The sequence below is a fragment of the Ursus maritimus genome, unplaced genomic scaffold (genome assembly GCF_017311325.1).
Source record: "Ursus maritimus isolate PB19 unplaced genomic scaffold, ASM1731132v1 scaffold_33, whole genome shotgun sequence".
NCBI classification, from domain to species: domain Eukaryota; kingdom Metazoa; phylum Chordata; class Mammalia; order Carnivora; family Ursidae; genus Ursus; species Ursus maritimus.
The window spans coordinates 22169209-22183754 of NW_024425897.1; the positions used below are offsets into that span (position 1 = coordinate 22169209).

The following is a 14546-nucleotide window of genomic DNA, read 5'->3' on the forward strand; positions in this document are numbered from 1 at the left end:
CCCCCCCCCCCGTGTTATGTAGAAGTATTTTAAAGCAGAGCTTTTTTAGAGCCAGGAAATTACCCTTAACCATCTACTTAGTTTGATAGTTACAAGTATGACAAAACATTTGTGTCAGGAATCAAAGCAGGAAAAGCTAATGTAGCCCTAAGCTAGTATTCTAAATTGCTCAGTACAATAACTGTCAAATCGAGATTAAGTTCATTATTTCACTAGTGCTAGTGTTCTACCATGGACCAAAAGTAGTAAGTACAACAGTTCAAAACACTTTGTTTAAAACAAACACATTTTAGGGGCGCCTGGGTGGCATAGCGGTTAAGCGTCTGCCTTCGGCTCAGGGCGTGATCCCGGCGTTATGGGATCGAGCCCCACATCAGGCTCCTCTGCTATGAGCCTGCTTCTTCCTCTCCCTCTCCCCCTGCCTGTGTTCCCTCTCTCGCTGGCTGTCTCTATCTCTGTCAAATAAATAAATAAAATCTTTAAAAAAAAAAAAAAAAACACATTTTATCAACACGAGGGGAGGTGCCAAACACCTAGAAATAAATATACAGAAAACTTGATTTGTTTGGAAGACACCAAAACCTGTTGATATAATTGATACATAGGAGCATAATTTTTAAAACACATAATTATGAGCCTTGAGAAAAGGACTGCATTCAGATACATAATCTAGAATAAATCAAAAATGACAAACTCAACTCACCAGCAATTTCTACAATATCACCAGGAACTATGTCTTTAGCTTTAATCCGCTGGACACTCTTTCTGTCCTGTCGATATACTTTGCCCATTTCAGGCTCATATTCCTTAAGGGCTTCGATTGCATTCTCAGCATTTCTTTCCTATAAAAAAGATAAAAGTAGTAAAGACATACTTGCCATTGCAAATTAGTATTTTAGCCCAAGCAATCAAATTTTAGATTTCTAAACTTTAGAAAAAAGATACAAGAGATGCACATTAATGATACTTGTAAACAATTCACATAAGATGATAAACACTAGGCTCTTATAATTTTGTGCTAAAAAATGAAGAATTAAGTACCATAACAGGCCTAAACAGGGAATAAAATCCTAAAAAGGGAAAAGCAGTTACAGAATCTGTTGTCCCCAAGACCACTGTACTGTGTAACATGGCCCTAACCTCCAGCCACAGCCACACCAATGAAACTGATCCCATCTCACATGAAAGGTGATGGTCTGGGGCTGGACTGCCTAGGTTCACTCCAGGCTTTTCCCCCTAACAGCTATGTGACTGTGCACGAGTCACACAACACACAGGTGTGGTGCCTACAAAATCTGGACACCAATGCTACTACCTCAAGGGCTGTGAGGATTTACAAACTATTTAGACTTTTGGCACACAGTACATGCTATGAGTGATGAATTAAGAAAATCAAGTTACATCTCACAAATTCTAGGAAATCTCTCTGCAGTAGTCAAGACCAATAAATGGCTGGAATCTCATCACAGAACTGTCAGTCCTGGGATACCTGGGTGGCTCAGTCGTTTGTGTCCAACTTTTTTTTTTTTGAGAGTGAGCGAGGGAGCGAGCATGACCGTGCATGGGTGGCAGAGGCAGACAGAGAGGGAGAGAGAATCTTAAGCAGACTCCACGCGGAGTGCAGAGCCCGAGGTGGGGCTCAAACTCATGACCCTGAGATCACAACCTGAGCCGAAGCCAAGAGTCAAGACAGTTAACTGAGCCACCCAGGCTCCCCAAGAAGCTGACCCTTGATTTTGGCTCAGGTCATGATCTCAGGGTTGTGAAATCAGGCCCTGTTGGGCTCCGAGCTGGGCATGGAGCCTGATTAGGTTTTCCTCTACCCCTCCCGCCTCCCCCTAAAAAACCCCAAACTGCCAGTCCCATAAATATATACCATATTTACTGTAATACTGTATATAAACATATCAAACCTTAGCCACACACAGCTTTTCTTTCCAAATTTTGAGATGCAGAAATCAAAATATGTATTAAAAAAAAAAAAACTATAGGAAAGTTTTAAGGAGGGGAAAAAAAAAGAGAGAAAAACACATGTGTCAAATTTGTTTTCTCTCCTTTTGGAGAGTAAGCAATTAGAAATCAAGGAGCAAATCTACACAGTGCATGCCCAGGTGAGGCTACTCAATGCACAAAGGAAAGGATTCATTTCTCTCACTTTTTGCCTTCTGATATAAAGCTCAATTTAATCTTTACCTGGTAGAATTTATGCACAATACTATGTGATTTCAATTTTTAAAGAAGATTTTATTTATTTGAGATAGAGCAAGAGAGAGAGCACAAGTGGGGCAGAGGGGCAGAGGGAGAAGCAGACTCCCCGCTGAGTAGGGAGTCTAGCTCAAGGCTCCATCCTAGGTCCTGGAGATCACGACCTGAGCCGAAGGCAGACGCTTAACTGACTGAGCCACCTAAGTGCCCCTGTGATCTCATTTTTTTACCTTAATGTAAGAAGTATGGTCTGCTGCAAAAAAAAAATCCCAAAACTTGCTTAAAGTGAATTTAGAGGACTCAAAACTGAAAGCTAATGGCATGAGTCTCACTTTAAATATTTAGATCCCTGAAAAAGTATAGAATATGTTAAATCTGGGAACCCCATGACAAAAATAATTTCAACCCCATATCAGATCTGCTTAGATAATATTATCTGCATCACCTCATAATTAACAGAAATACCTGATTGTTTAATTCTAATTGTCATTGCTATAAGGTCCTTAAGTTCAAATGCTACTGACATTGTAAAAGAATAAATTCTCAGCACCGTTGCTATTCAATTAGTCAAATTTGAAATCACTTTTTTTCACAGTACTACCTCTCCCATTTGTAAACTGTGGCAGTTTTAATTCCTTTTCTCTGTCTTCAAGGTCATGTCAGATAAGAGTTTAACTAGATTCCTCAAGGTTAAGAAATGTCCCAGGAGCACTGTATTTTACTTCTACTCAAAATTAGCAAAGTGCATTTAAATTAGAAGCATGAAAGATAAATTATCTCAGACCCCAAGGACAAAAATGCCAATTAAAATTACTTTAAAAGCCTTCCCTTCAACTCAAATGACCAAAAGGAGTATTTACAATGTAGGGGTGGGAAAGGGAAACGATCACAGATTCAAATAGGTTATACCAAGTGCTCAATTCGGCGGCAGCAGCACATACACTAAAATTGGAACAAATCTCGGTTTCTCTGTAGTTCCCAATCACTTGTCACCTTCTTTAAAAAAAGCCTTCTGAGAACACTGGTCAGCATAATGTGCCCCCCACCCTCCAACCTCCCAATACTACCTTACACTACACTTATAATTTCCCTTACTTCCAGAAGGTAAGAACTCTTCAGTATTGCTCATACCATTCTGTATACTATGTAAATGAGATGAAGACCTAAGAATGTTATTTTTTAAACTAAAATAAATAGAAAAGTCCTACGTAAACTGCTGCAAAATTTTACTTCAGAATTTGGATCAGCCTGGGCTTGGATTCAAATCCCAGATACTCTGTACTACCTGTATGGCCTTTAAGAAGTCACTTAAGCACTCTGAACCTCAATGTCACATCTGTCAAATGCGAGTATCATTTGCCTTTTAAGATCACTGCAACAATGACATGGGAATGTATGTGAAGTATCTACCTTGTAACTGGCATAAATTATTTAATAGGAAAATATATATTACTAGCTTGAGAAGGACAATCTAATGCTGTATATTGTTTCTTTTGCTTATATTGTTTACAAAGGGGATCATTTTCACTTAAATATAAACAATTTTAGAAAAAATTAAAATAAGAGAAATATAGCACAATAAAATTTTCTTTTAAGTAGACCATCTTTCTATACGAGCCCACTACATAAAGGCCTTCATGTTTATTAATAAGATCAGAAGTTTACAATTTTTTAAAACAGATTTACTTATTTTAGAGAGGATAAGTGTGTGGGGGGTGGGGAGGGGCAGAGGAGAGGGAGAACCTTAAGCAGATTCCCTGCTGAGCGGGGAGCCTGACATGGGGATGGATCTTACAACCCTGAGATCATGACCTAGGCCAAGATCAAGAGTTGGCTGCTCAAGCGACTGAGCCACTCAGGAGCCCCAGAAGTTTACAATTCTAATAGGACTAATTATGCTTATAAAAGGTTTCCACTGTATGAATGTAGATGCACTCTACCTGAGTCCTCAAAGGGGTGATTATACTCATATTTAAATATCAATACTCAAAATGAATTTGAAGTATTAGTCTCAGTCAGTTAAAATATATTAAGAAAAAAAAAAATCAAACAGATCAACAGTCCTAGGAAAGTTAAAGTCCTCTATATTAGATATATACAGAACAGCAATTACACGAAGGGGGGGTGGGCAGGAATCCCATTATGTTTCTGTAAACTGGCTTCCATTCTGTGAGTCAGAAAGGCCTGAGCAACTGAGGGAAAAGAGCCAGGACTATGCTCTGAAGGGAAAATCATTTTTATAGCTAAATACAAAAAAAAACCCAAAAAACAAACAAACAAAAACCAAGGAGAATAAAAAGGACATTGAATTTATGAAACTTTTCATAGGAAGCAGCTAGGAAATATAAAGACAGATATTGATTCTCAAATTTCCTGGTTTTCCTCAAATAGCTTCTCTCACCCATTATTCTTAACTCCATGCTACCATGAAGGATGAGCAATTTTAACAGTACATTCACATGCAGGAGAGGTCTAAAATGTTGTCATTAAATAAACAGACAAAAGAAAAAACACAATGTAGATTTTCCAGAGATATCTTTAAGCAATACATCAGGGGGAAAAAACAGATTCATACAGTTTAAATCACTTATATAAACTGTTAAACTCTAGCACTGCAGAATTTTTGCTTACCTGCCATACACCCACAATTGCATTGGCTACTAATATAAGTAAAATTACAAAGGGTTCTACAAAGGCTGTAATTGTTTCTTCACCTTCTTCAAACCAAGCCAAAACCTAAAAGAGAAATGGCATGTGTTAGAACTGTAATGTGTTTTTTAGGCTTAGTGCCGCTTGACAACAAAAGTGGCTGGTACTAAAGGAACTGCAATATACAAAATCTCTCTTCTTACGGTCCCTAGAAATAAATGGTGGCAAAATGTAATGACAGCAACAACCAGTTTATGTCCCCTGCTCAGAGTAATTCTTGAGAATCAAAACCACAACTTCTTAATATTCTTCAAAAGCTGATTTAATTTTTCACATAATAATTGTTTTAAAATCCAAATAAAATACTTTCTGGGAAATAAATCCCATTCATTTTACATTGATATATTCAGAAAAAATAAAACCTGAATTCTCCATTTTGTTAACATAAAAGGCAATCACCTACAACTTTGCTGATTTGCTTAATACTCCTACCAAATAACATCGATAGACATAAATTCATTGTAAAAATCACTTGCTCATGGACTCAAAATCATAGAGTACTGAGAGCATCCTGGTTATTTTCAATGGTATCACCCACTATAGGTCATCTCAGGATTACTCAAGGTTGTTCTGCGATCAGGAATCTATTTTGAAGGTCAACTTCCATATGACATCTACTACAGCAACACAGCACTTCAGAGAGGACAGAAGTCCACACGTGTTATTTATAATGGTACAGAACACTGCCCCCAAGGAAAACGAGCAGAAAATTAATTTCGAGCTCACACAACCATAACCTTTGTCAGGACGTAAAAGCTACGAGTTAAGAGAGCCACTTCATAATTCAGCAAACTTAAGGTGCTAAGAGAACCCAAGATATGAATCTTAAGAATGATAAAGAACATGGTAAAAGAGACATCTAAATAGTTAAAAACTAATTTTTGTGAAAAACTGCCAATCCAGAAAGGATGTCAAACATATCTAATGATTCAATCTGGGAGTAAGATTTGCCTTTATTTTTTAGCATTGCTTAAAATGTCTGCATATTTCACAAAAAAATCTTTTCTTTAAAAGACCTATTTAGTAAACAACAAAAGCACTGGTTTTGATACTTTTTAATACAGTCAGATATGACTCATGGCAAGAATGAAACCATCTATGTTTATAACTCAGTGGAACAGTATAAAGTGAGCTTTTACACAAATACTAAACAACCAGAGAGGTGAATAAGACAAAGCCTAACATGAATTCTGCAAGTAAGATAAGGGAATGATGAACAAGAAATTTCAACCTGAGCAGGGAAAAAACCGGGAGACACCAGGACCGGGTCCTGATAGGTACCAATGACCACTGACAGCTAGTGAACTAGGGCAGGCAGAAAACCAGAATGAATATAAATGTTGCCGCAAGCTTTCAACAGGGCATTCCTGGTGTTAAGGCCAGGCCTAGTGCCAAAATGAAAACTTCTCTAGGAAGTTATAAATTTTGATAGATGCAATATCACAGCTGCTTTCATACTAGCCTTTCAAGCATTTGCCAAGGAGAGCATATCAGAAATAAGAAACTTAATTAGCTCTTGGGGGAGAAAAATCACTCAACTTGATGCATAACTAGGACCTTTCCAAAAGGTCAGTGAGGCATTAGCAACTGCAAGATAAGCTTCACACCTTGTTAAAAGAGGGTATGAACTTCCCTCTTGGCAGCTGGGCCTAAGGAACAAACTTAAAGTAATATCCCCTAACAGCTGGAGCAAAGGAAGACTACAGCAAATAGTGACACGACTATCAGAGCAAATTTCTACTTTTCAAAATATGTGTGGTTTCTCTGCAGAAGTAGAATTTATCAGTCATGTAAAAATCCTAATCTGTACAATACAGTAACCTTTTCTTCCACTATAGGATTTCAAATGTTTATGTGTAAGAAACCCAAGCATTCATAATTATTTGAAGGTTCCACAAGTATATGAATCACTGCTTGATGAGAAACTAGTGGGCAAATCTCTCAGGGTGGAAGGCTGGTGCTGAATCTATTTAAAATCAACAACCATCAATTTCCTGAATACTTCTTAAAATGTCTATTTTGAAACCACAAATTGCTCAAATAATTAAATGCCACAGCCCAAAGTGAAGATCAACCCATATTTCATTACTGGTAAGAACCAAACCAACTGATCACGTTCAGATCATATTATGCAGTCCTTCATGGTTCCTATTGAAAGGAAACCTAGTTTACGTAGGATGATGATGGCTGACAAATGAAAAATCCCAGGAGATGAGAGAGTGAAGAAGAGTGTGTGACACATTATTACCAAAATGAACAATGCCTTATTAGCATTATAGTATAGTCAGTTCATAATTATGACTTATCAAGTTATACAAAATATATTCACATGGGGATAAATGTTCTAAAAATCTTCACTAAAATACGTTGAACATAAATGATTACCTATTTGTATTGCCTTTTGTTCACTACTGTATCCCCAGGGGCCTAGAAGTGTCTCTGGTACACAGATGATGCTCACTATTTATTGTACAGTGGCATGAATGAATGACAACTTATAAGGTACAAGACTGTGAGGGCGGTATTTGAACTTAAACATCTAGAACAAGAAGTAACCAACTTCATCAACACCATCAAAGGAAAGTGGAAGAAAAAGCTACTGCAGTTAATTTTAGGCACAGTGTTTCTTCTTTGCTTTGAACTATTAATACAGTAACAATACTTGTCTTCTGGGGTTTATATAATCCAGCAAAGTTTCAAATTTGCCAAACCTATTCAAGGTAACCACTTACTAATGAGTACTCAACTATAACTTAGACTGCTTCAATAGGGTGGGACAGGCTATCTTCTAATTATCCGTAATACTGATCTCTGCACAACACAGTAACATCTGACGGGACAATCAGAAGATGCTGGAGAGCAGAGTTTAATAAATAAAAGCACACTTTAATCCAAGGTAAAAAAGTGTGTTTCAGTGGAAGACAGTTATGTTTCTATAACTCTATTATCTTAGCTACATGTTGGGATAATGTATGAGCTCTCAATGAGATCCAAAAAAAGAACATGAGAGAGATCATAAGCACATTTTTAAGACTGAGGGCACCTGTCTATATTCCTCTTTGTATCCTTAGAAACTTGCAAGGACACTGGGTACTCAAATACTTGTTCAATGAATGAAGAAATTTACATTAAAAAAAGTTTTAATAAAGAGGAAACCAAACACTTCACAAGAAAGAAAATGTATCCCCAGTAAATGTTATGACAATTTTCTGGGGGTGGGAAACAAAAATTCTTTTAGTCATTAACAAAAAAGAAAAAAGAAAAAGGTATGAACTAGACTACATTCTCTTCTGATCCACATATAAAACTTATTTAAAAATACTGGCTTTAGATTTGAGAATACAATCTTCTTAAACATACACACACATTCACCTTTCAAAACATTTTAAAGAAAGGCTCTAAATAAATTAGTTAAACCAATCAGTGAACTACCCATTTTATCTTTTCTTGAAAAAAATAAAACACAGAAGAGTAAAATCATTACATAATATAAACTACTTCTTGACTATATTGTTTTAAGAAAACCAAAGAAACCAGACCTCATTTATTTTGAAAATACTACTAACACACGCTCACTCAGATATCCGTTTTATCAAAATCACTAACCCAGGCTCTAAAAGAAATGAAGAATCCCCTTTAAAGGGTCCAGTAAGAAGGAAAGACACTATTCAAATACAAGTGACAAGCTAAGAAGTGCCCTGGTCTAAGCAAGTTTTAGCAGCATTTTAGGGTCACTCCAAGTAGCTGTGGTGGGGAAATGGGGATAGAGGGTAGAGCAACTTTTGCAAACTATGTTACCACAGAGGACTTCATGGATTCTGACGATGCAAATATGGCCCTCCCGCTCATCTCCTTCAGGTCTTTACTCTAAAGTCACCTTCTTGGAGGACTTTCCTGACCACCCGATGTGAAAACTATAACCCCCTCCTCATACTCTTTCCCCCCTGCTTTATTTTTCTCCATAGCACTATCACTGTGAAACAGACTACACATTTTACTTGTTTACTACCTGTCTCCACTAGAATGTCAGCTCCAGGTTAAGAGCCCTTGTCTATTTCATTCAAATGCTGTATCCCCAGTGTCTGTGCCATGTCCCAGGTGTTCAATAAATACTTACTGAAGCAGTGAAAAAACACAAAAACCGGTATTCCAGTAAGCAACCATATGAAGTATTAAATGAAGGGCAAAATTGTGACCAAGGAGGATGTAAAGACAAAGTGAAAGGATAGCAGGTCATGAATGTCAAAGAATTTCTAATGTTACTTCATATGTAGTGGGAGAGATCATAGTTCACTTCTTCCAATCCAAGTAAACTTAATACCATTTCTATCTGGCGAATATTGCAATTAAACTTTATCCCTACAGGTCATGAGTATAAAACATTAATGCAGCTTCCTACAGTTAACAGTTTACTTAGTCTGATATCTGAAATAAATCACTAAAGCCTAATATTTCTTTTTAACTTGAACAGAACCTGATGATATATCATGTACATGTTATAGGAACTGTCTATTCAATTCTCCAAAAGAATATGAATATTCTACCATGACTTTCCTGTCAATTAGGAGTAAACAGACTACCACAAAAAAGACTCCGTGATCTTTTGAAAGATAAATGAGGAATGAAAAGGTCAAGAACAATATAGTAATAGCGCCAATTCCACATGAAGAAAATCAACAAAACAGGTCTGATATCCCAAATGTCTTGTTCAAACAAGTCAGAGCAAACTAACAGTATTTCCTAAACGTTTATTATTTTTGTTTAGCAACCCATGAAATAAAAATGTCACACAGTTCATTTCCTGAGCATTAACTCCAAGTTGTTACCAAAAAGGTAATTCAAATTTCAATTCCAAAACATAGTTCGATAAAGCTATAAAAACCCAACATCCTACCCTATGATAAATTAGAGCAATTCTTTTAAAACCCATTTGAAAATGCTTAGAAACTACAAACTTCTTACTTCAAAATAAAAGCCACATACCTCACTAATTCAAAATGTTAATATGAAGTCATTCAAACTGGCAACTCAAGAGATCCTATACAACCCAAATATTCAATAGCTTGTTTATTGGAAATAATGCTGATGTTACAACACTGCCTTAAGTTACACACACAGAACTCAATAAAAATTTTTTTTATCTCTGCCTTGTATTCACCAGGTGATTTACTTCTAAGATGTCCCTTATAACCTTATTGAACCTCAGTATTTTAAGTACCAAAGCTGAGGCTACTTCAGAATTATGCAGGTAGCTTAAACATACATAAACATTACACTACCCCAAATGTATTATTTGTTTTGCTCCACGACAATGTACTGAAACTGGTAATCAAACAGCTCTACCCCTTTATCTTAATCTGTAAAGCAGCAGCCATTTAGGAGGGATGGGGGAGGGTGGAGGAGCGGGTGGTGGTGAATTAATCAAGGACAGACAGACCTGTAAGAGGTATGGAGTAATTCAGGACACTGAATGCTTTGCTATGACACTCTCAATTTTATTCAATGAAAACCGCAGAAAAGATTCGTGAGGACTGAATTATTATTAATAGCTACATATCACTTAGCCAACATGGCATGATAGATTTATTAAAGTCTCATGTCAGAATCAGTATACAGTATTACTCCAAAGGCTCACCTTTTGCCAATTTCCCCCCCTCACCTAAAGAAGTGCCCGCTGCTTCCTTTTGATTTAGTTCTCGAAGCAGCCTACTATGATATCGTTGTCATAAAGACTGAGGTAGATTCCTGGGGCCTGCATATGTACAAACATACAAAAATGAAACCTTGAAGCTGTGTCAATTTTGTGAAGCCTGAAAAAGTATTGCACTGGGTGAATTTCACTTCCCATCATGGTTATAATAAGAATAAAATACTGTAATTTAAGAACAAAAGTCATCTCATGCTGTTAGGATTAGGAACATCTGTATCCTATTCATGACCATTTTTAGGAAAACTACCAAGAAGTCCATTGCCCAAGAAAAAAAGGCAGTAAAAAATTAATACTGAACAGGAAAAAAAATGTTAATAACCTAGAATACCCTCACCAACCCATCACCCCTTTTCTACTGTAGTTTTTGCATTTCACCAGTTTCTTAGCAACCATACAGGACTCAAGTCGGTAACCACACAGAGAACAAGAAAAAAAAAAAAAAAACCAGGTTGGTTTTTTTTTTTTTTTCTTTTAAAATATAGAACCAGTTGTACCGAACCTAGTTCTCTCTACCTAGGAGTCACTGAAGACAGGGGTCCAATTTAGATAAATATACCACCCTAAAGGTCAGTGACCAAATTTGGTCAACAGTGGTGCCATCACTGCCGTCATCATTCTTGTCACTGTCAGAAACAACTGTCACCTTGCCATTACCAGGAAGGGAAAGCAACTGGAATATTCCTTTTGTAAGTTCTATTTACAGACTACAAAGGGCCCAACATCATCTTAGTATCTTACACAATGGAAGAACCCAAAACAGAAAAGACCTTCTGACAAAGAACTTTTTGATATTAAGATGTGATAAACCACAAAAATTTATAAGACCCCGCCTCATTTAGGAACAATTTCTAACTGCACTGTAATGCCAGGCATTAATTTTCCGCACACAAATGGCTTCAAGTGCTTGTTTATAATTTTAAAATACCCAGATTTTAAAAAAATGAAGACACTGCTGAAATCTCTAAATATAATGTTCTCACCCAACAGTCAGCATTTGTTTCTTGGTTTTTCACCTCTGTAACAGTCTCTACTTTTTGGAAAGAAATTAAGTTTCTTTATACTTACAAAAGATATACAAGCTGCCAGCAATAAAATTCTAACTAGTAAGTCTTCAAACTGCTCGATCACAAGTTCCAGCAAGGTTTTTCCTGTTAGAAACAAACATTTGTTGTAAATGTCATCTTAACATCAGCACACAAAGGAAGTAAAAAAAGAACATGTTAAGATTACTCACCTTCTTCAGCCGGTAGCTCTGCAGAATGTAGAAATTCGCCAGGCAACGTGTCAAGAAGAGGAAAAAAATTAGCATTGTCTTTATAAAGTGAACTGCTAAAACTATCAGTCTTCGAAAGACCTACCTAGATATATGAACCTTCAACCATTTTTAATGGAAACCATACCAAATGGTATCTCAAGAAAATATGCAATATTTGTTGTAACCAGTACCTTAGGTCTATCCGAAGCGTAAAATCTCATCGCTACCCACTAAACAGGGCTCCCGAAACAAGGTGTCATTTCAGCTATGTCATGACTTCTGCCAGATGTGTAACTTCGGGTAGTACAAGAACGGTTAGAGGCTTTCTCAACTGTAACGACGCCTCATTAACTGGCAGAGGACACGAAAATGTCTCGCAGGGTTCAACCCAGTTGCATGAGACTCGTCCCTCCCTCCAGCGGGGCCGGCTGCTGCGGGTGAGAAGCTGCCGAACTAACTGCGTGCGGGGAAGGTCAAGGGCTCGAGGCGCGGGGTCCAGGAGGTAGAAGCACGACTCCGGAGCCCTCGCCTGCAGTCCCTCTCCCGCGGGGCCGGCGCGCGGGCTCGACCCGCCGCCTGCAGCCCTCGGCGGGCGCGGAGCCCAGACCCACGAGGTGGAGCCCGGTCAGCCATCTTCCCTGGCTCTCGGGCCCGCGCCGGGCCGCGCGGGGCCCCTGCAGTCCCAGCGCCGGGCACCTACCGTTAGAGCCCCATCTCTCCTTGAGCTTCTTGACCTGCTCCAGGCTCAGCCCCGTGCTCTCGTTGACGCCGAAGTGGCCCAGCACCTCCTCCACCGTCTTTGTGTGCGCGTTCTCCATGGCTGCGGGGGCCCGGCCGGCCTCGCCTCCAGTCCCCGAGGCCTCCTCACCTCCGCCTCGCACTCGGGCCGCGGGCTCGTGCCACCCCGGGCGCCCAGGCGCGGACTGGCCTCTCCCCCTCTTCCTCCTCCTCCTGCGGCCGCTTCCGCCTCTCCGGGCGCTGAATCACCCCGCGCCCCCTCCCCCAGACAACCGCCCCTCTCGCAGCCCGGCCCTCGCCGGCGCACGCCCCGGGCTCAGCTGGGCGGTGGGGGGCTCCTGACCCTCCCTCCCCTCGTCAGAAGGGAGGGCCTCCTTTGCCCTCAACCGCCCGCCGAGAGCGCAGGCCGCGGCCCCCGAACCCCCTCCCCGCTCTCCTGAGGTGATTCGCGGCCCCGCCCGAGCCGGAGGAGGGGGCGCCCGGCCGACCCCTAAGGGGAGAACGGAGCGAGGGCGGCGAGCCGGCGGGGTGGTGCGCGGTGCACTCGCCCTGTTCCCTCAGCTCCGCACCCCCGACAGCGGCGGAGGAAACTGCGGCGAAGGAGAAGGAGGTGGCGTCGGGGACGGCTCCGCGGCGGCTGCTCTAATAGCATTTATCCGCCGCTGCCTCCCCTCTCGCCGCCGCCGCGGCATGTGGACGCCGCTCATTGGCCGAGAGGGCCCAGCGCGGCGCGGGCGGCACGGCCCCGCCCCCTCCCCTCGACCCTCCCTCCCGCGCGACTCGCGCCCACGCCGCCGCGCAGGCCCCGCCCCCTCCCGCGCACCGCCCCCAGGAACCCGGATAGAGGCCGGCGCGCGCGGTGCCGCGCCCGCGCAGTGTGCGCCCTGGCCCGCGGGTCGGTGTAGAGCTAACCTTAAGCTGAGCTTGGGCTCCGGCGGTCTTCTATCTCCGCCCGCCCACGGACACAGAGCCAAGAGAGGTGGAGGGTTCGCGGTGGGCTCCCTGCACTCGCTGCCCCGAGGTTAACCGCCTGCCCTTCGGGGTCGGCCTGGGACCGGGGTGGGTGTCTGGGAAGGCGAGGCCGAGGAACCTGGGAAGTCGGTCCGCACTGGGCCTCCCGAAGCGTGCTCGGCTTGGTGTCCTTGGCTCGCCCACCCCCTCGCCCTCTACCTTGCGGGCCGCATTCTGCATCCTAATCTGTCTCCTTTAGAGCCCCCTTCAGGAATCGAGGGGAGGAATTCCGCAGTTCATTTCCCACACGGCCCGAATCCCTCATCTGTCGCCTCAGGAACACGGCATCCCACAACCCCAGCCGAGCGCTCCTCCGCACACCAATGTCAGCCCTTCCCCGGCGGGGTCTGTGCTCTGACCGAAGGAATCCCACCCCAGGGAGGAGGGAGGAGGTTTTAATTTGAATAGCCCACACAGTCACACAGTACATGTCTGCCTAAAAGTCACAGGCTTTGCCACCGTAGCTGCCAAAGAACGAGAATTGTGCTGGGAGGTGCTTCACTTGGGCATTAAGACCAAGGCTATTTTCTGGATTCCACTTTCCCCAATAGGAGAAAGAAGGACTTTAATCCAAAACCTATTCTTAAACCAGAGTTGACTTGCTCCAGAAGTCTGTACAAAACCTAGGTGACAGCAAAATAAAGGGCATTTTGCTTATGTAAAGTTAGATTACTTAATAGGCGAAGGGACCTTTGCGTTGAATTCATGAACAAAAGGTGAACATATTCGCATCACAAAGAGCAGCCTTGTTAAGGGAGTATGTCGCAGAATGAAGCATTTAGTCTACTTTTGTGTTTGGCAATAGTGTACCATCCGCATGAGCCAAAGCAGAGAAAAAAAACACCTCAGTTATCCCAGATGGCTCAGTCTCAGGACTTCAGATGAATTCCTTCAGCAGATGCAAATCACAGTATATTA

At 41.3% G+C, this 14546-nt stretch overlaps 1 protein-coding gene across 1 annotated transcript in view; it reads right to left on the reverse strand.

Moving 5' to 3' along the window:
- Positions 1–12792, reverse strand: part of ATP2A2 (ATPase sarcoplasmic/endoplasmic reticulum Ca2+ transporting 2) — a 52799-nt gene extending 40007 nt beyond the window's left edge. Inside the window, exons 1-5 of the mRNA XM_040619944.1 lie at positions 12580–12792; positions 11859–11876; positions 11690–11772; positions 4837–4941; positions 704–842 (exon numbers count right to left, since the gene is read on the reverse strand). Coding sequence (XP_040475878.1) covers positions 704–842; positions 4837–4941; positions 11690–11772; positions 11859–11876; positions 12580–12697 — 463 coding nt within the window. The 5' untranslated portion in view covers positions 12698–12792. The remainder of the gene's footprint in view (positions 1–703; positions 843–4836; positions 4942–11689; positions 11773–11858; positions 11877–12579) is intronic.
- Positions 12793–14546: the final 1754 nt, after the last annotated feature.